At 27.4% G+C, this 23,731-nt stretch overlaps 1 protein-coding gene across 1 annotated transcript; it reads left to right on the top strand.

Annotated features, from left to right (window-relative positions):
• The first annotated feature begins 2,958 nt into the window (after positions 1–2,958).
• Positions 2,959–21,879, top strand: LOC136074395 (uncharacterized). The gene is made up of 6 exons (XM_065786709.1): positions 2,959–3,352; positions 13,088–13,246; positions 13,434–13,562; positions 18,441–18,752; positions 19,435–19,671; positions 21,782–21,879. The coding sequence occupies exons 1-6, from the start codon at positions 3,085–3,087 to the stop codon at positions 21,877–21,879; spliced, it is 1,203 nt and encodes a 400-aa protein (XP_065642781.1). The 5' UTR covers positions 2,959–3,084.
• The last annotated feature ends 1,852 nt before the right edge of the window (positions 21,880–23,731 follow it).

The following is a 23,731-nucleotide window of genomic DNA, read 5'->3' as shown; positions in this document are numbered from 1 at the left end:
GTTACATTAATTTTAAATAATAGTTTAATAAGAACTTCAATCGATACAGTTGTTAAAAAAGAAAAACGATTGCACATTTTATATCTCATTTGAATCATTTTATATCTTTCATTCATTTTCATTTAAAATCATTTTATAAACTGCTAATGTTAATTAGTTAATAATAATGTTAATGCCTCTCGCTGGCAGATGTAATAATAATAAAATTATGACAATCGTTTTATGAAAAACTATTAAAAATATTTATGTTACTTAAAACGAAACTTTATACTACAATAAATATTTTTTTAATATTTCAAAAGTAGAAAAAAAAAGCAAACACGTTTTTGTTAATTTTAAATTTATCTAAATATTAAAGTTAATTTCTCAGTCACTCAGCGTCAACTGAACAAAGAGTCTTTAAAGTAGGGTCTTCGACCGCGTGGACACACAAAGCAACTCAAACGACAACTTGTTCAAAACTGCTCAGAAAGAAACAATTTCCTCACTGACCGTGTTGTTAACCCATGGAATGCTTTGACCCAAAATGCGGTGAACACAAAGAACCTCGACATTTTCAAATACAAACTTTCCTTTTTCCGGAGTTTTAACTAATTGAAATCTAAAAAATTTATTTTCATCACAGAGGGGCTTGGTGTGCGGCTTTTAGTCGATTATTTGTAAGTTTTGTTGACTAAGGATAAATAAAACTAAAAATAAAAAATAAAGGCATTTTTTCATTGCAATAGGCAGCGAAAGGTTATTAGAAAAATAAATAAAATGATATAAAGAAAATATAAATAAAATCTAGGAATAAAAAAAAGTTCTTAGTTTTAATTATATTATCATTAAAACAATAATAAAATAAGTAAAATTAAATTAGTCTTGATAAGTGAAGTGATGAAAAAAAATAATTAAGAGTTTACGTCATTTATAATACTCACTAGCAAAGCGATTTAAAGTAGCGAAAGATAAAATTATTTTAGAAGCCTTTTTCAAAGATTTTCATTTGATGAAATTTTGGTATATGCATTTTCAAAGACATCCTGATAATTTGTCAAATGTTATATAACTCTTTTTTTTTTAACCGGTCAATCTTTACCGGGAAATATCTGTTTTGAGAGGTCAAAATAGCAATTTCAGTCATTTCAGGCGGTCAGTGACCATTGACCGCCCGTTATTTTCCACGCTGATGTTGCGTTTTTGTGGTTTAATTACTTCCCGCAATGGAAATTAATGGGTTTTGACATAATCTAACTTTTAATACCACAAACAAGCGAAGAGCCATTTTTTACCAAAAACATGTTTCCTTAGCCATAAACTATAGGAATATGTATATATATATATATATATATATATATATATATATATATATATATATATATATATATATATATATATATATATATATATATATATATATCGTTGTTTTGATTATGTGATTATAATAGATTTTTTTTCGATTTAAGTGAAATAATTACAAAATAGATCAATAGATAAATGAAAGGTTAGATGAGAATAAACAACTTTTTTAGGGACTTGAAGGTTCATGTCATTTATGGCACTCATCAGCCATATATTTCTATATATTTTTCATATATTCTATATATTTCGGCACCCATCAGCCATATATATTTGATATAGTTCTGATAATATATAGCTGATGATTGCCGAAAATAGTATGAAACTTTAAGTACTGTAAAGAATTTGTTTTTTCTTATCTAACCATTTTTACATTTTACATATATATATATATATATATATATATATATATTATATATATATATATATATATATATATATATATATATATATAGAGGGTTAGCCAGAAATAAATTTTATACCGCATTTTTGCTATATTGGGAAATTTTATTGTTGTTGGGAATTTTCTAGAAAAGGTCCTAAACAACTCTAAAAAACGTTCTAAAAAAAAAAATAGGTCATTGACTTTTGGGAATTTTTTAGCCCATTGGGAATTCCGAATTATATGCGGCAACATTGGGCTAGCTAACACCCTGATATATATATATTGATATATATATATTGATATATATATATATATGTATATATATATATATATATATATATATATATATATATATATATATATATATATATATATATATATATATATATATTGATATATATATATATATATATATATATATATATATAAATATATATATATTTATATATATTGATATATATCGATATATATCTCTATAAATCTATATATATTGATATATATATATATATATATATATATATATATATATATATATATATATATATATATATATATATATATATATATATATATATATATATATTAGGGTGAAAAAAAGTTTTTTAAAAGTATGTCAACCTGGTACTCAAATGAAGCAAAAATAAATTATTTATATAAAAATTTCAAAAATTATATTTAATTTGGAAAAATTTTAACTTATTTATCAAAATTGTCATAAAAATACATAACAAATGCATTTTTTTGTTTTTTGTTAAAAAATGTAATTTTTCATGTAATAAAACCAAAAATAACAATTCTATATTTGAAATCTATATTATTTTTGTAATATTTATATAATTTCGTTTCATTTGAGTACCAGGTTGACATCTTTTTGAAAAAATTTTTTTTTGAAAATATTAGGGTCAGGGTTAGGTCCCATTTAATATTCAAGGGTCTTGAAGGACCCCTTAAAATATTTTTTTATTCAAAAAAATTTAAATCTAGTGTTTTTGTATTAGATAGAACACATTAAGGGGGTCTCTGCATATATTTTTCAAAAATGTTGTTTTTTGGGACACCCTAGTATATATATATATATATATAAATCAGTTGATGAACTTCAAACAACTGTAATCTGAACCAACTGTAATAAACATTTTTAAAATTTAATATTTTGAATCTTCTGCTGTTAATATTAAGGTGGATATTTAAGAAAATAAATTTATTTTTATTGTTTCTATTGTTTTATTTTAGACTGCCTTTTGTGGTCACCAAGTCTTCCTTACTTACAAACTGCATGGGTTAATAATTCAGCTTCTATAATACTTTCTTGGCAATATCAAATAACTCCAGCTGATATTGTCAACTCTCAAGTTTCAATGCGTGTTAGTTGTGGTTATATTAGTGGTTCTGATCTAATAGAGTTGGCAAGTCGAAAAGGCGACACAGGATCCATGACCACTACCAACCAATTACCATTTGGTTCTCGTGTTGAAGTAGTTTCTTTTAATAATAACAGAATTGTTGGCTTTAAAATTAACAATGTGCAAAAGAATGATCCAATTCAATATCGATGTGTGGCAGTTGTTGCTCAGTCTGATGCTCCATACTCATTTCAAAGTCCAATCACATCAATTCAAGTTTTAGGTTAACTTGAATTAAAAATTTTTTCTAATTTAAAATCTTTTCCTACCACTTTATTTTCAGCAGAGACAAAATAAAAACTCTGACAATTTTTTATTTTTAATTTATGGCGAATTTTAAAAAATGGCTTGATGAAATTTTTTACATTTTATTTGCAGCTTTTTTCTTTTTTTTAAACCAATTCATTATTTACTTGTTTTAATGATGAATTTAAAAAATTTGAACAAACATTTAAAAACATATTGAAATAGTTTGAACTAACATATAAAAACATATTGAAATAATTTGAACAAAGATTTAAAAACATATTGAAATAATTTGAACAAACATAAGATTCTAATCATTAGTAAGAGTTGCTGAAGAAACAGGTGCGCTTAACCACCTTGGATTTTAAAAAATTAAAACAAACTGAAGAATCCTTTGCACAGTGTGTCAGAGTGTGACAAAAGTGCTCGTCCAAATAAATTGTCAATACACACTTGAAGTTTATAATACAAGCCAACAGGTTGAGGTTTGTAATACTTAAAAAAGTGAACACAGTAACACCGTGGCTGTAGAACAATATATATCATATATATTTGAAAAAATTTAGTACTAAAAATTTTATAAAATATTAAATCACCATTGACAATGTTGATAAGCAACAATTTAAAATGTTACTTTATTATCGCGAAATATATTTTATAATTTTTTTAATAAGCCTATTATTTTTTGATTTCTACAATTTACTATTATTTATTAAGGTATAATAGACTTTAATTATGTCGATCAAGTTGCTAAATCAAATATTGATATTTTTTAATTCTTTGGTCAGATTTTTTTTAATGATAAAAGTTATCAGTGAACTGATAACATTTTTTTTAAACTTAAACATCTATATATTAATTGTAAAAATAGTTAGTTAGCATTTCCTTGCATTTTTACTCATATTAAGCATTATAATAATCATGTTTGACAAAATCGTGGCCATGGACTAAAACAAAATATTTAGTAAAATAATATTTCAAAACTATATTATATTTAGGCCCTGCGAATCACCATTTTTAGTTTCGAATCTCAAATTGAAGCAGCACTTGATTCATGAATTAAATCAGATCACTAGTTTAAGGAAATCCAAATTTAAGTTTTTTTATCTCTATATTTTTAAGATATGCAATCATACAATTAGAATATTCTTTAAATAAACTCTTTTTGTTACTTTTAGCTCAGATTAACCTTTCTTTAAAAAATATCTTTACTTAATTCAAACCTGATTCTAATTCTAACTGCGTAGAAAGATCATCAACAAATTTACTTATCCCTTATTTATCGGTTGAGCGAAGGCAATTTTTCAAAGTTTTAATGTACAGATAAACTAAACTCATGCTCTCGCTTTTTTCCACACTAGTAGTGGTTTCAGATACTACATTTAAAATAGGAGTGACAATTGTTAATAATTGCACTTGCATTTCAGTTAGACAAGTCTATGACACTTTCATACTTTTTTTTTTCTGTCTGCACTAAACTAAAGTAAGTTCTATAGAACCATGATTTTTTTGATAATCTGTCCCAATAAGTTAAAAGTGCTGTTAAAGCGCGTTTACACATCCAATGGAAGCTTTGACTGGTTTTTCTTGAGAAATCTGTTACTTTTTGAGAGCTGCGTTTTTTTTTTATCTTTTAAATATAGCGATAATAGCAAATAATAGCAAGGTGCGTTTTTGCACCTTGTCTAAAAGAGAAAGGGTATTATTAGAAGATCCGCCCCAGATATGGCAACAGTATTCCATACAAGGCCATAAAGATTTGAGATTTATAGAGATAGAGAATAGAATCTAAAGATTGTTTTATTAATACGCATATTTAAAAGATAAAAAAAGACTTCTTTTTTTTAACTTTTAAATGTGTCTATAAAAAAACTTTTAAATTGATAAAAACAGTTCTATTACGTAAACAAAAGTAAAAATAATTAAGTTGTTTCTTTAAAAAGTTGATCTAACTTTTTTATTTAAAGACATTTATAAATAAAAAATACACAGTTATATAAATATTAAAAAATACTTACGATATTCATTATTACTTTATATAAAAATCATTAGCAGTGGTTTGTTACTTTATTTAAATGCGTTTCAATAATATAAAATCTTAAGTAATTATTTAATTCAAATAGCTTTTAAAAATGTTAGTCTTTTTTTTCTTTTCAACAAATTCTTTTTTTTTTTCAAGTATATTAACTTTAAGGATTCTTATATAAAGTTTATTAAAGAAACAATTATTGTTTTAAGTCGTTGCTTATATAATTTAAATTATTAATATATTTTTTTAATTACATTTATTATTAAAAAAAATCGTGTGTAATTAAATAGTATAAATAAAAATTTATACAATTTTCATTGATACTTTAATTAAAATCATTAGTTACTTTAATTGTAAGCACTTTGCTAATATAAAAATGTTAGTAAAAATAAACATATCGAAGTTATTTATTTCTAACGTAATTTTTAAAAACCATTTTTTTCAGCGCATTTTTAAATGTTAAAAACCGTGGTCAAATCGTCAAAACAAAATGTTATTTGCGTGGTTGTAAAAAGGGGTGCATTCGCACACCTTCCTGGCCAAGCCTGTTTATAAGAACCACAGACCTCATTAGTACATATACTAAATTTGGTGAATATATGACTAATAGGTTATAAATAATAGTTATGAATTTTGTCTCAAAAATGAGTATTCATTTTGTAAACACTGTGGTTTGTAGCTTAGGAAGCTGTTCTCTAGCAGAATCTGTTTTTTTGGGTAGCTGGCTAATTTTTATAGAGTATAACAATTTTGACATTAATCTTGCATTAGTGCAAAGCGCCTGGTCTAGTAAAGCCAGAGAACAAGACATCTCACCTGTTACCTAGATAGAGCATCATCAACTGAACCAGTTTTATAATCCCCTCTGTTGAAATTTTAACAGATTTGTTGCTTCTTGGTAAAGATTAATGAAGGTATCTTTCTTGTTTATCAAAGACTGTGAAACATGAGGGATATCAAGGTCTTCAATAGTTAAGCAAATCCTCAAAGTTATTTTAAAAACTAGTATTACGTTATTCTTAAATTTGAAAAACAAGCAATGCCTTGTCACAAGATTATGCGGCGTAAAGAAAAAAAAATGTATTTATTTGTAATTAATCAGTTTTAACTCAGTTTTGATATATATATTGTTAAAAGTTGAATTATGTCAATAGCTTATTTTAAATTACCACATTGTAATTAAATTTAATTTTAAACCAACTTGAATATTATTTAAACATTTTAGTTAAAGCAAAAGTAACAAATAAAGTTTAAAAATCTAATACTTTTTTATACTTTTTTTACAGTTTTGGCATAATGTATATTGCTTAATATGTTGGTAAAATTGCCATTTTGTACGTAAAATGTGAATAGCATAATGTTTCTTAACAAGGCCTGCAGTAATTTTTTTTTTTTTTTTTTTTTTTTTTTTTTAAACATCTTCGCTTCCAACAAGGCTGCAAGCAGCCACTAATTAAAGTTGGAAGTTACTGAAAGAGAAAAGATGAAGATTGTAGAGCAAGATAACGATTGACAGACGACTTAAAAGATTGCAAAGTATATGAGTCAGGAAATCAAGATGAAGGAAGCGAATTCCAAAGAGCTGATGTTCGAGGAAAAAAACTAGACGTTTTAGACTAAGCGTTTTTGGAGCACTTAGGAACAGTCACAGAAAAAGGATGACACTTAATTGAATGACGAGTAACACGAGAATGAATTATAGTAGATGGCACAAGAGACGCTAGCTCTTTAGAGCAGTGCCCATTAGAGTATTTGTAGAAAAGAGAAAGAGAAGCAACATTACGACGATGTGATAATGGTTGGAGGTTGGCTGCAAGAGCAGGTCCAACTATGTTTACAACGCGTTTTTGCACCTTGTCTAAAAGAGAAAGGGCATCATTAGAGGATCCGCCCCAGATATGGCAACAATATTCCATACAAGGCCGGATTTGAGATTTATAGACATAGAGAATAGAATCCGAAGTAAGAAGTGACGAGCTCGATAAAGAGATCCAACCTTAGCAGATGCTAAATTTGCAACTGATTTGATATATGGTTTCCAAGAAAGATTGGAAGTAAAAGTTAATCCTAGAAGATGAAGAGTAGGTGACTCATCGAGTACATCACCGTTTATAAATATAGGAAGATCTAAATTATTGCGATAACGATTGGCTGAAAAGAACCCCTGAAGTTACAGATTAAGAAGAAGAGTGTTGTCCATTGAGGACAACTTTTATGCTACGATTGGAATGGAAGGATTCAATGATCTTAAAGATGTTGCCGGATACACCACAAGAAGAAAGCTTATGGAGAAGACCAGCATGCCAAACTTTATCAAAAGCTTTTGAAATGTCAAGAGCGATGGCCTTAACTTCTCCATCTTTATCTAATGCACGATAAAACCTGTCAGTTATTACTGTTAACAAATCAGCTGTAGAACAAGAAGATTGAAATCCATATTGATGGTCAGAAAGTAAGTGATTAGATTCAAGATGAGAAATTAAGTGTTTCTTAATTAAAGATTCAAAAACCTTGCTTATGATAGGAAGAAGACTTATGGGACGGTAGTTAGACGAATCAGATTGCTCTCCAGAATTTTTGAAGATAGGGATAACAGATGCCGCTTTCCAGCAGGATGGAAAACAAGACTCTGATAAGCACTTGTTGAATAGTTTTGAGAGTATAAACGACAGCTCCGGAGAACACTTCTGCAATACAATAATAGGTATATTGTACGGGCCACAAGCTGTAGAAGAGTCTAGGCAGGAAATCACTTTACAGATGCTGGAGTGATATGAATGTCAAGTAATGGATCAACATGTTTGTTGGCAATATAAGGTAGAAAGCAGCTAGTGGAATCAAGAGATGATATTGATGAAAAGTTTTTAGCAAACAATTAAGCTTTGTCTTTAGGTGAGGTGACAAAGTCTGAACCATTCAAGAGAGGTGGATTTATAGATTTGCCCTTATTATTGACATTATTAAAGATTCTCCAGAAGTCACCAGAGCCTAATTTTTGAGATGAGATACGAGATTTCATGACCTGAGAATAGCGGGTTTTGGCGTTAGACAAAACCTTTTTACAATTGTTTCTAGCAGTAATAAACAGACGCCTGTTTTCTGGAGAATTGTTTTGCTGATAAATATGGAAGTAAAGGTTTCGATTGGCAATCGCAGCAGCACAGTGTGAAGAAAACCATGGGGGAGAGTGAGGCTTGACCTGGAATTGTCGAGAGGTAATAAAAGATTCCATGCCAGCTTGAATCCACGAAGTTATGTAAGAAGCACATTTATCGACAGGAAGACGAAAGATTTCTACCCAAGGGCCATCACGAAGAAAATCACGGAAAGAATCCCAGTCAGCTTTACTGTAGTTGTAAAAAGGTTCGATAATAAGGGGATTCAGGTGATGAAGAAGAATGAGATAATGGTTTTAGAGAGATCAAACTGTGATAAAAAGCACCTAAGGGTGAATGTGGAGAAACTGAGCACTGACTAGGATCAGAAACAAGACATATGTCGAGTAGAGAAGGTAAATAATTCGGGTTGTCTGGAAAGCGAGTTGGAAAGTTGACTATTTGAGTTAGGGATTGAGAAAGGCAAAAGTTGTGGGCTTTAATGCATGCCAAATCACTGACACTAGAGCCAAGCCATTCAGAGTGGTGAGCATTAAAGTCACCGACAACAACTATATTAGCTGATGGATGAAGAGAGAGGGCTTGGTCAATATGATCAGAAATAACGTCAAAAAGTGTGCAGTCTTGAGATGAAGGAGAGCGATATAGAACAAAGAGAAAGGCAATAGAGTGAAGTGGTGCTAAACGAAAGCACATAAAAGAATAGTCTGTGGATTCAAACCTAGTTTTACGACAAATGGGTGAATTCTTACGAATGTAAATGCCCAGGCCAAGCATGTGACTATTGGAGTCTTTACGAATTAGAGGAAGATAACCATCAACACTAAGATTACAAGATGAGATAGCTGAACTCAAATTAGTCTCGCAAAGAGCAAGTAGGTCTGGTGAACTTTGCAAGAGATAAGACTCAACAGAAGAAAAGTTACTTCGAAGACCACGAATATTAGTGAATGATAGGTCTAGAGAACTTGGTGATGATGATGGTTTTTTGTGTTTTATAGTTTTTGGTACTTTATTCATTTTTAAATTAGATTGAAGAACTTGACTCAAAGCATAGATAGTACTCAGAACACTGTTTAATAGCCCAAGCAATTGTCTCATTACTACTAATAAACCCTAAGCCATAACAAAGGGCTCCAAATGTGGCCTCCGCAATGCACACCAAAAGTACAAACAGGGACACCATCCATGCCTTGATGGAATCAGCCTCTCTGAGAGCTACCACAGAGTTCGGGAAACCTGACTACCAGCCGTCCTCAGAATCATAAAACTGAGTTTTAGAGCTGTACCCTCATTAGGAAATAATAGAATGAGTTGCCTAGTCATAAAAACAGAGACACAAGCAAAACTCATGCATTGAGTAAAGAAGATCCAGCATTCAACATCCTAAACTGGAAACAATGTATAAAAAATACATCTGCGCCAGCCTAATAGATGAAGAAGGGGTGCGAGGCTGGTCAACAGATAGAAACTGTTTACCCCTTAAGTCTTTGCCTAGGAGGCCTTCTACAAGACAGTAGCCGGATGGATTTAACATCTGCCCAAGATAAGTATTTTTATCGAGACACCATCTCTAGCCTTTACTCAACCAAGAGCCCCAAGGCAGGGGGTGTTTTAAATCGGAGTTGGCATCATCTAGCCTTTGCCTGAAAAAGGCGTATCCTTCAAGGCAGCAGGACATGAAGCAGATTGTACTGGGTTGCATGTTACCAGTAGCAGGATAACTTATTTGGATATTTGTAGTGATGATTGTACCAATAGCAGGATAACCTGATCTGATAATCTGACAAGTTTATCATATTGATGTTAGTTTAATTTTATAGTTTATCATATTGATGTTAGTTTAATTTTATAGTTTATCATATTGATGTTAGTTCAATTTTATAGTTTATCATATTGATGTTAGTTTAATTTTATAGTTATCGTATTGATGTTATTTTAATTTTATAGTTTATCATATTGATGTTAGTTTAATTTTATAGTTATTGTATTGATGTTAGTTTAATTTTATAGGTTATCATATTGATGTTAGTTTAATTTTATAGTTATCGTATTGATGTTAATTTAATTTTATAGTTTATCATGCATAATGTTAGTTTAATTTTAAGTAAAAAATAATAATAAAATACTTTACTAAACTTACATGAATTGAATTGCTATAAAGCAATATTAAATTACTTTACAAATAAACCTATTGAAACCAGACTCATCTCCAAACTAGCAACGCTGACACACCCAGTAATTTTACACCCAAATTTATTTAAATCTTAAAAAAAATATTGTTTTGAGATTTTTAATGTTGTCAAAATAGGTGCAAAATATTATTATTTATCAAATATTATTACTTATCTTGTTCTTTGTCTATCTTGTTAATCTCAGTTAATAACATATTGCTTACATATATTAATAGTAATAAGGGGACCATAAATTACATCACACAATTTTTGATCATTTTTGACCCTTTTTCCCCTTTTCACAATTTCATAACTATTTAGTAACAAGTCCTGTACTATTCATCACAAAACCACTAACCTTTCTCCTTCTACTGAGTATGACTTAAACTATGGCTCATTTGTCAAATAATAACATTGATTATTTTTCTCTGGATATTTCTGGAATTCCAGATATTTTTATGAAAAATTTTATTTTTTCCAGATATCGCTCATCAATTTCTCTCATTTATATTTAGTTATTTTAGGCATTATTTGTATGTGTGTTCAACTAATTCTTTCTTATTTGAACGCGTATACTTATTATAAATTATTTTGATTAATTCACCTAAAAATCTAGTGTAATTTAATTTAATAATCTGTTTATATACACTAAATTACTTTATAAACTCTATTTAAAGTATTGAAATACTTATCGTTTATATTAAAAAATAACTTAAAGGCGCGTACAAAATATTTTGAAAATTATTGAAAAAATATTTTCCGGATATTTTTATAAGATCAAATAAATAATAAATTAGCATTATTGGCACAATCCTAATCAAACTACAAACATTGTAATTTTACTGCTTTTACACTTGCAGAAAAGGAAATCTTAAATATGCTATGTGATTGTGATTGGAGTTTATTTACAAGGTCAAGCTCTCAGATACCGACTATGAGCAAACAGCTCATAGTCTAGAAACCCAATCATGTGTAAATATATGAGAACATATTTGATTGCTATTCTTTTTCTTTATGGATTCTTTCTTGTTCACCTCTTTCAATTTTTTTTCAAGGGTATGTTTACAGTCAACTTAACTAATGAATGCCTTCCTATCAGTAATGCTGATTAGAAACTGTTTGACTTTTGTATCAACCAATTTATCTAGCACATCTCATAGCCAAAACCTACTTATTTTTGTCTTTAAACCAAATAATTTTTTGAGCATTCTTGGCAGAGTTTCTATGGGTATGGTCAATTTTCAGCAGATTTTTCTTAAATATGCTATGTGATTGTGATTGGAGTTTATTTACAAGGTCAAGCTCTCAGATACCGACTATGAGCAAACAGCTCATAGTCTAGAAACCCAATCATGTGTAAATATATGAGAACATATTTGATTGCTATTCTTTTTCTTTATGGATTCTTTCTTGTTCACCTCTTTCAATTTTTTTTCAAGGGTATGTTTACAGTCAACTTAACTAATGAATGCCTTCCTATCAGTAATGCTGATTAGAAACTGTTTGACTTTTGTATCAACCAATTTATCTAGCACATCTGATAGCCAAAACCTCCTTATTTTTGTCTTTAAACCAAATAATTTTTTGAGCATTCTTGTCAGAGTTTCTATGGGTATGGTCAATTTTCAGCAGATTTTTCTACTCGTCAAATATTATTGTGATTTCTTTTGATATTTTATTTGGTTTAATTATTTGTATTCTTGCTTGATTATAAAATAAATCAACTGAGTTAATTGTTACATTTGCAGATGTGGATAAGTGTGCACAAAAGTATAAAGCACCTGACAAGCCCAGATCTTTGTATATCTTAGTTAGTTTAAATATTAAAATATATTGGGTCTCCTTTTTGCCAGCCACTAGTAAATATTTTAATCTAATTTTAGGTAAAATATTGATCGTGATGTTTTAACTGTTTATGTTATTAAAAAAACTTTTTTATATTTTCTGTACAAATAGCATTGGGGAGATAAATAAGGGAAGTATAATATTGAATTATATAATACTTCAATTAACATTCTAGTTGACACAAGTTTTTTTTCTGATTTCTGATCATGCAACAAACTGAAAAATTTGTTTCATATGCCTCCATATAAAATGTAGACAAAATATAGACAAAATATAGATTGTTGTTTTATTTGCCTTAAAAATTAAAACAAATTGGCAATGGTTTTTAGCTGTTTATGTGCATACTATTTGTTTAGAATACATCCAATTTTTTTTTTAATGATTTCTTAGAGTAGTTAGGGATACCCTTAACATTATAATTTCTGTTAATAATAATCATTCTTTAATATAAGCTTTAATTGACTATTAAAAATACATAATAAACTTTAATTTAAGTTTGTTGCATAGATTATTTTCTCTAAAAAAATTCATAATAATTTATATTGTAGATCGACCTTCATTTGTAAATTGTTTGAATGGTTTACCTGCTGTGGTTAGCAACCAAGATTTGCAGATAACATGTCAAGTGGTTGGTAACCCAACACCTAACTTATATTGTCAACTTCTGTCTTATACTGGATCGGTTTTAAATACTTTACCACAAGCTTGTAAGTTTAATATATAAATGTTTTATTTTATACCACAACTGCTTGTGTAATTTTGGTTTGAAAATATTTAATTATTTTTGTAATAAATAAGCTACTAAAAAATCTTTTTTTTTTTTTTGAGTTTAATTTTGATACGCTGTTAGTATGTTAAGTCGTTTCCAATAAGATTAACATTATTTTTTTACAGTTTCTTTACAACAGAATATAACACAATTAAGTTTCAAAGCTGTTCAACCTGAAGCTTCATTAATTACTTGTATAGCAAGTAATGACATGACAGGGTCTGCAGTTATAAGTGTTCCTCTAGTTGTGAAACGTAAGATTATTTAAAATATTTTTATTATTGTTAAGTATTTAATTTATTATTTATTGGTTTATTAATATCATCATTATAAAGATAATTGAAATATTTTTAAAATATTTGAATATTTTGAAAATATATATAATATTTAATAGATATTATAAGTAGTGTTTCTTACCCTGGTATTACCCCTTATTTGGGTAATTTTTTGAAACTACCCAGATAAATTTAAAATTTTCAAAATTAAAAAAAATTATTTTTGTAATTGGAACTTTTTTGCTTTTGACTAATAAAAGTTGATCAACTTTCATTAGTAGAGGAATTTGAATGACATTAAAAAGTTTTATAAATCCACCTTTTGACATCTGTTCAGTTTTCAGCTCCAATTACATAAGGAGTTAAATAAGTGCTAATAAAATGTAAACACAATAAAATTCTTATTTTTAGCATCTAAAGGAATTGTTATGCATTCAAAATTTATTATATTTTAGTTTATTAACATTATCAGTTAACATATAATTACTTTTTAACATAGTTGTTGTATAACATAATATTAATGTTTGTCATATAATTGGATTAATAAAAAACTGGATCAATAATTTTGAAAAGTTTTATCGTGATGCAGGCTCAGACAGGAATGGCGTGCTGACCACACAAATAATTTTTTTTATTGACAACTTGACTGTGTTTAGATGTTTTAATGATTTAAACATTTCAGAAATTTGCTGAAAAATAAAGTGCTAAGCTAAAATCAAAACAATTCTTTAGAAATAAGAAAATATCTTCAAAATAAAACTTAAAAAACGCAAACTGGAAGGGAAAATTACTTTTTGTTACATTTTTAGTTGCGCTTGAAAAAAATTACTTTAAAACTTATCTTTTGGAACGTTACACAAAACGCTTCTACAAATTAGTCCTGATGATTGTTTAATAAATGAGCAAATTTTATTTTAATTATTGTAAAGTGAAATTAAATTATTGAAAAGAAAAAAATATAATACTTTTAAATTGTATAAACATTTTTTTCAAAAAGTTGCAAAAAGAAATTTTTTTAATAATAACGTAGTCTTTTTAAAATAGTAGTTGTTAATCATTTCATTAGTCAAGTTTAAATTCTTTGTGAAAATAGAAATAAAAACAAACCAATTAAATCATTGCGTTGCAACTAGAAGATTTTAATTAAACTTAAAATTTAAAGTAACTTTAAAAAAAAATCTCTTAAAAGACTTTTTGAAAGACCTTGAAAAATAATTTTAAATGTTTAAATTTATTATAAAAATACATGCCTATTAAAAAAAATTTAAATATAACATTTGATTTAAACAAAATGCATTTATTTTAAAGGATCATTATAACTAATTTTCAATTTATTTAAAGCTTATAAAAAAAGTTATAACATAACAGCCGTGGTCATATTGGTAAAGAAAAAAAATTATAAGCGTGGTCATTTATAGCGTGCGATCGTATACCATTCCTGTCCAAGTCTGGTACTGCAATATTTATTGACTACAATGACACAGTAATTAAAAATAAATTAATTGAATGTTTAAAATGTTGTCAATGCCATTACTTTTTGTTGCTTTTAAATAGTTTAAAATGTAGAAACATTCTATTGTAAATATTAAACGAGTGAAATAAAAACTAAATTGTATATAATTTAAATTTGAAAAAATAAATTGTTATAATTCTTTTCAAAGTATATATTTTATTAAGGTCAAATACTTAAACTTATATATATGAATATATAATTTGTCTTATTATTCCAATTTTTTTTTTATCTTGTTTTATTATATTGCAAAACAATTGCTAAACAAATGAATGAAAAAATTGAAAGAAAACATTAACTTAAAGACCTATTGGAAAAAATTATTCTTAAATTTTTCATAGTATAATAAATATAATAAAGTATAATAAATATAATAAAGTATATATTAAACAGTATAAAAGTAGTTTATTTATGCAGCAATAAATAAAGAAGTAAAATAAAAGTAAGAATGTTCAATCTGAATGAATCAATCAAAATGAGTTTTTTTAATTTTAGCTCTGTTTTCTTGATTTTATTTGCTTGATCTATTGATTGCGCATGTTTTTGCAAAAATATTAAGTTTATTGTTCAATGATGATGATGTTTTTGTCATCAGTTGTTTTTAAATAGTTTTGTTTTAACTGTTTAAAGTTTAAATATTTGCATTTTTACTTTTAAATATCATGTTAAATAAAAACAGTTACTAAAAGTAATATCATAATAGTTTTTTGCACATTATATATATATCACAAGATCATAAGTAATAGGGAGGGGGTGAGGAAATCTGAATAAAGATTTTTTTTCCATTAATTTGAGCCCAGGAAATCATGATAACAATTTTTCCAACAGTTTGTGAATGAGAGTTTTTGAAGCCATTATTGTTTCCAAATTTAAAAAAAAAATTAATTTTAAACAATTTACATTTTTTAAATATGTATAAAAAGAAACCAAAAATATTCTTGACTGTTATCTTTTAAGTTACTTAGTGATTCTCCCTTCCCCATCCCCTCCCCCAACATTTAAATTTAAGTTAGAACAAGTAAGAGTTGAGCCAAAAACTCAAATGAACTTAAACAGCTGTTTGCGTAGACTAACCACCATTTTAAAACAAATTAAAACAAAAAAAAAATATTAATAAAGCAACATCTGTTAATCTTCTCACAAAGTCCTCTTCTTTAATTATCCTTGGATTATTGCTTACTACTGACTTCTCATGGTAATACATATAATCGATTGCTAAATTAGCATTTGCTAAGGTCTGCTTCTCCTTATCGTGTTACTTATAGTAACACAATAGAGACACAACATTAGCTGTTACTTGCAGAAGGCTGAAAGTTGTTGGGTGTGAATCAGAATTTAAAAAATAAGAAATAAAACAATAATATATACTTATAGTTTATTTATAATTGAGTTCAAATTGTTAAATCTTTTAATAAAAGAGGCAACAGATATGGGAATCATTCTTTGGTCTACTTTTTGATTTTTCTTTTATTTAGTGAAAAAACAAGTTTTGTCATTTTTTAATTTCATTTTTTTATTTTTAGATTATTTTTGTTCTTTAAGATATGTTTGAAATACAGAAAAAAAGTATTTTAGTGGCACACATGAAGTCGAAAAATGTCATAAAAAAGCCAACAAAAAAAAGGACACCACTTATATACTCTTAAACAAAAATCTAATTTAAAAAAAACAAGAGCCTGCGCACCTTATAAGCGAGTTCAGATTTGAAAAAAAATTAGACCTAACTTAAGCCCCTCTACAATACAAAATATTTTTAAAAGTTATTTTTTCAAAGAAACAAACTTAATGCGTTTGAAGGGATTCCCAAGTGCCGGGAGCATATTTACATACTCCACAAGGCGATAGCACACATGCGCCCGCGCACGATTTTTCGTACTTTTTTATAAAGAAACATATTTTTAAATTTTTGAAGAAGTACTTACTGTACCTATATATTGTTTTCTTTCTGACTATATTACTAAAACAAAAAAAAAATTTGAAACTCATAATTAGAATATTTATTTTTCATTGAAAGCAATAAATCTTAATGAAATTGAAATTGAAATAAAAATAATGAAATTTGGCTTTAAATATATCCCAAGATAGAGCAAACGCCAAAAGTCATGGAGAAGGGCATTAATTACATTCAACTTTTCTTTTAAAATAAACCCTCACGATCTTTGTATAGTTGTGTACTTTAATTAAAAAAATGTTATTCTAATATACTTACGTGTTCTTTGATTACTATACATTTATAAAGCGACACTTCAAATGTAAACACAAAGGTAAATAAAGTATAGTATATAGTACGTAATTTAAAAATATGTTTCATTATAAAAAAGTACGAAAAATCGTGCGCGGGCGCATGTGTGCTATCGCCTTGTGGAGTATGTAAATATGCGTGCCGGGACAAGTTGTATTCATATTAAAGAGAATGTTTTAAAAATGCCAATGTAAATTACTGAACTATTTATTTAGTTGTCTTATTTTCTACATTTCACAAAACTTGCATTAAAAGTATCAAAAAAATACTTATACAATTATGTCATTTTTATACTTAAGCACTTTGAGAATAAATTATAAAGTCTGTAGATTGCTTCAAAAAAAAGTGCAATTTTACGTCTTTAAAAAATTTATAAAACATAAAATTCTGATTAAAATAGAGAAGCAAACTTTGTCTAAAACTAAGAGTTAGTTTTTTCTTGGTATACCTTTATTATTATTATTATTATTATTATTATTATTATTATTATTATTATTATTGTTATTATTATTATTGTTATTATTATTATTATTATTATTACTATTATTTTTGTAGTTATTTAGGTGCTCCCAGAAGTCTTTACGGTTTTATCACAGAGCAATGCTAGAGAGTATTTAATAGAAAGGTCACAGTTGCTTTCGTACCAATGTCGCTTGTTGGGCTTAGAGCTGGCGTCGGACCTCTGGGTTCTGAGCCAGAGCTCTTACCACTGCGCCACAGCTGCATTTTTTTTAAACATTCATAAAATATGAATACAATTTGTCTCAGCACTTGAAGATCCCTTTAAGCTATTTAAGTATATCCTTGTAATCTTTAAAAACCTTTTTAAAAAAAACTTTTTTTAAAAAAAAAAATATAAATTTAAAAAAGAGAAAGCAAACAAGAAAAAAATTTAATAAAGTTTCTCGTTTTGTCTATCGAAAACTACTGTAAATTAACAAACTAATTTTAACAAACTTTATGTTTGTTACATAAATCTTTTTATCTCCTAAAACTTCAAAACTTTTACCTAAAACCTGTAAGTAGTTTTCAAAAAATATATAAGAACTAAATATGTAAAGTTGTAACATAGCAGACACTTTTTAATTAAATTAAAAATTTTTAGATCCACCATTTGCACCTCGTTCTTTTGATGTAACTCCTTCATCAAAAACATCATTACATTTAACTTGGACAAAGATACCACAGAATGAAACAGGCACAGAATTTAGCTATTATATTATCGAATATTACATCTCAAGACTTGGAGTTTTAAATAAAACTGCAATAAAGATTCAAGATGATGTAAGCAGTTCACCTAAAATGCATTACAATTTAATTGGATTAATTACAGAACAATACACTATTGTCATTTATGGTGTTAACTCATATGGTAGTGGTCCCCCAATTACAAAGGATGTTTATCCATCCGATATCAGTAAGAATTTTTAATATTATAGTCTTTTTCTAGCTGTATTATTATTATTTTTTTTAAATTTTTTTTATTTTAGTTTGTATTTATTTTCTGAGAGTATATATAGAGAAAAAAATTTGAATTAAACGATAGTTTTTGGTGGCAAAAAGTAAAAAAATGTAATAAAAAAGCAAATAAAAAAAAGACTGTCGATAAACTTTTTAACTAAAACAAAAGATCTCATATAAAATTAGTCATACAATCAGCATACCTTATTAGCTTCATCCACATCAGCATACTTTAAAAGCTTCAACTTTAGCTTAAAAAAATCTATGCCTATCCAGGCCTCCCCAAGATATGAAGTATTTTTAAAATGTATTATTTCAAAGAAGTATACTTGGGGCATATAAATTATTGAAAATGTACATTTGTAAACTTTAAAAGTCTTTTAAAGCCTTTTTTTTTAAATAGATAAAGAATTTGAAAGCAAAAACAAAAAATAAATGTAACTTTAAAAGAATGAAACTTTAAATTAAAAATTTTAAAACTAGTATATAATGGTTTCCAAAAGCACTAGATATAGTAAATTTCTAACATTGTAGACATTTTTTAATTGAAAAAAATTTTTTTAGATCCACCATTAGCACCTCGTTCTTTTAATGTAACTTCTTTAACAAAAACATCATTATATTTAACTTGGACAAAGATACCCAGAATGAAACAGGCGCAGGTTTTCTCTATTTTCATATTGAATATTACATCACGAGACTTGGAGTTTTTAATAAAACTGCAATTAATGTCCTGGAGGATAGAAGCAGTTTACCTAAAATGCAGTACAATTTAACTGGATTAATTAGAGAGCAATATACTGTTGTCATATTTGGCATTAATATTCATGGTAAAGGTCCATATCTTATAATGACCGCTAACCCATCTGATGTCAGTAAGAATATTTATACAGCTGCATTATTTTTTTTTTGAAATAATGTTATTATTTTTACAATCTCATCTCATCAATAAATATTGGATGCTTGTATTGTAATGTTGATGATTTTTTAGGTAAATGCTATGAGAAATAAATTCATTTACTTAAAATGCTTAAAATAGCCCCTGCTTTGGGGCTCTTGGTTGAGTTAAGGCGATGTCTCAATAAACATATTCATCTTGGATAGATATTAACTGCATCTAACAATTGTCTTGAAGAAGGCCTCCTTGGTAAAGACTTTACGAGTAAACAAAATAATTTGTTGATAAAGAAGGGGACCTTCATTTATTAGGCTGGTGTTGTTGTAAAGTTATCCTTTTTTTTCTGGCCAAAGATGTTGGATGCTGGATCTTCTTGATCACTCTTGGGTTTTTATCTCCTTGATAGTGACTATGCAACTCTTTTATTTATCTTCTAATGAGAGTACAGTTCTAAAACCTAATTTAATGATTATTAGACTGGCTGGTAATAAGATTTTATGAACTCTGTGGTAATTTCTGAACTCTATGAAGAGACTGATTCTATTAACAGCTATAAATATTGGAGTATTAGCACTGCCATATTGCACGTAAATGGTTTCCCTGTCAGTGTCTCTTTCTCTTCTCATTAAGGTTCAAAAGCATATTGTAAATGGAGTTAAATCTGCTCTTTCTGCCAAACTTGAGTCACTGTCCTATCGTTGTAAAGTGTACTCTTTTCTATAAACTCTGTCTTAATTGCTGCTCAAGCCATTTTTAGTTCTATCAACTAAAACTCATTCTCGCATGACTCTTCATTCTGCAAAGTTGCATCTCTTTACTGTTTCTGTTTCTACATACTCTAAAAATTTTTGTTCAGCTAGTTTTTTTCCATATGAATTTTTCTTTGGGGTGTGACTTTTATTTCACCCCACTATATTTGCTCTAAGTAGTTAACTTTTTCTACATTTAAGCTTAAAAAAAAGTCTTGAAAGAAAATTTTTTGAAAGAAAATTTCAATAAAAAATAAAAGTGTATGACGAAATTAAAAGAAAATTAAAATAACTAAAAAGTTAAATCCATAGATATAAATTATCTTTGCAGTTTGTTGATTCCATTATGGGTGCTACATTTTAATTTAACTAGATTCTTTTAATGTCTTTAAGCAATGAAATATTTTTAACAGGAAAAACTCACCCCAAGATAAGTTTTTAATTTTAAAACTAGAAAACAAAGCCTAAATTGTATCTAAAAAAGAAACTTTATTTATTAATATTGAGTTTCAAAAAGTTGAGATTTTTTATTGACAAACTATTCGAATAAATTGTTATTAAAATGTAGTTTATCAAGTTTTTAAATTGATGCTAAATAACACTCAATATTAAAACTAATTACACCCTTTGTTAAATTTATTAAAACACTACTAGATCATATAGATTTTCTAAATAGAGTTCTGGCTCCGAACCGATAGGTCCGAGGTTCGACGCTGGCTCTAGCCCAAAAAGCGCTATTAGTAAGGAAAGAGGCGTGAACTTCCTAGTTAAATGCATATTCCCTGTTTTAATGATTTGTAATTATGGATAACGCAATTTAAAAACTTTTTAACCTTTTTTTTGCTTGCTTGCATAATTATTAGTTATGCAAAATACTGTAAATAATGCAAAATACTAAAAAAAAATTTCAGTTATATACAAGTAGGCTTCAACTTGTAGATACCTAAGGTTCTACGAAAAAATCCACCCGGAAAAAATCCCCCTGAGAAAAAACTACCAAGTAAAAAATCAAATTTTAAAAAAAAATATTGTTTGAAATTGATGGATTAAAAATTATTTTATTTATAAATAATTGAAAAAAGATATTGTTTTGAAGTTGCGCGTTCTCCCTATTTGTCAGTCGATGTATGTACACTCATTATATGTTCTTTTTCCGGGAGGATATTAACCTGCGAACGTACCTACAATGCCAGCTGTATTTTTTAAATCTCAACCGATCTAATTCTTAGATATCAACTTACTGAAAAAACCATCAAGCCATAATTTTATAAATAAATTTGCTGGGTTTTTTTTATGACTGTTTCTTTCTTTCCTTTATTAATAACATTTTACTTTTAGACGTTAAATCTGGTGCTTTTAAAAGTTCAAAAGGTGGAATCGTTGGTGCCGTTGTAGGAGTAATACCTGCTATTTTTATTGTCGTTTATATGCAGTAAATTGTTGTTATTGCTGTGTTTTATATGCAGTGTAACTGTTTATATGTAGTGTATTGTGAATTGTTGTGAATGCAGTTAAAAGCAATGAACTGTTGTGGTTTTAGATTATTCTTAAATCTCTCTAATGCTCCAATTAAACAAAAAAACAGCTCAAGGTGGTTTTTAGTTCGGTTATATGTTAAAAGATAGGAGTGTTTTTGAATTTTCGACAAATTTTTGATTTATCTAAATGTATATATATGCATATAATGTAATGGCAAACCATTTTTTTGCAGAATATATATTAGGGATGGATCTTTTACTTACTTTTTGTTTTTACTTGTTCAGCTAAGTTTAAAAAAAAAGTAAACTGCGTTCAAAGTAAATTAACATTTATGCAAAAAAAAATTCACTTTTAAAAATAACTTTATAAATAGAAGTAAATTATATTAAGTAATTATATTAACGTAATAGTAAAAGAAATTTGAGTATTTTGAGAAACTTTCTGTAAAAATCAGACAAATGCAAAGAAGTGTTGTATTTGTCTGATTTTTACATGTCTTTTTTAAATGTCCAGCTTACATTTTTGGCTTTTCTTTTTTTTTTTTTTTTTTTTTTAAAACACATGTTTAGGCTCAAGGATGTTAGAAAACAATATCAAACTACACTTTACAACTTAAAAATAATTTTGAACTCAAAAAAAAATTTTTATGTATGTATATATCAGACCACTTTCCGGTTTTTATAATTTCACAAAAAAGCATCAATAAAATATCAGAAAAAAAAGAAATTAAAAAGCGAATAATTAATGATGCATCCACTATGACTTTTATGAATCTGTTATCCACAACAAACTGGGAAACTATTTTGAAAACTAAAAATGCTCAGGAAGCTTATAATATTTTTCATTGCATATTTCAAGACCACTATAATGAAGCTTTCCCAATTATTAGTAAATTAATCAAAACCAAATCCCATCAGAATCCCTGGATAACGGCGGGAATAATAAAGTCATCACAAAAAAAAAACGTTTGTACGAAAAATTTATAAAAAAAAGAACTTATAAAAATGAAACAAAATATAAAAATTACAAACGTCTTTTCGAGACAGTTATAAAGTATTCGAAAAAACAGTATTATACCAACCAATTACATAACTGCAAAAATGATGCACAAAAAATGTGGCGCATAATGAAAGAGGTGATAGGAAAAAAAAACATAAGCGCTAATGAACTTCCCAAAAAACTCATTATAAATAATTGTGAAATTACTAATGAAACGTTAATTTCTAATTCTTTCAATCATGAGTTTGTTAATACAGGCCCGAGTTTGGCTTCCAAAGTAAAAACAGCAAAACTAGCTTCGAGTCATATTTGACCTCTAATAATGATCTCATGGAAAATAATAAGTTATCTGAACAAGAACTACTTGATGCTGTAAATTTATTAAAATCAAATAAAGGTAATGGAGTTGATGATGTAAGTAGCAATATAATAATTAAATCAATATTTTATTTAAAAACTCCGCTTTTGCACATTTTCAGTCTTTCTTTAGAACAAGGTATCTTTCCTGACAAACTAAAAGTGGCCAGGGTGATACCGGTTCTAAAATCTGGAGATGCAACTTGTGTCGCAAATTACAGACCTATTTCAATACTACCATGTTTTTCAAAAATACTAGAACATATTATGTATAAAAGATTGTACCATTTCTTAGATATTATTAACATCCTTTATAATAAACAATTCGGATTCAAAAACGGTCACTCCACTGATCAGGCAATTGCCTATCTTGTTCACGATATTCTGAAATCTTTTGATGAAAATAAATATACTTTAGGCGTTTTTATTGATCTCAGTAAGGCTTTTGACACT

This window comes from Hydra vulgaris, chromosome 01 (assembly GCF_038396675.1).
Source record: "Hydra vulgaris chromosome 01, alternate assembly HydraT2T_AEP".
NCBI lineage: Eukaryota > Metazoa > Cnidaria > Hydrozoa > Anthoathecata > Hydridae > Hydra > Hydra vulgaris.
The sequence above is the reverse complement of the archived record's forward strand: the minus strand, read 5'-3'. Positions and strand labels throughout refer to the sequence as shown.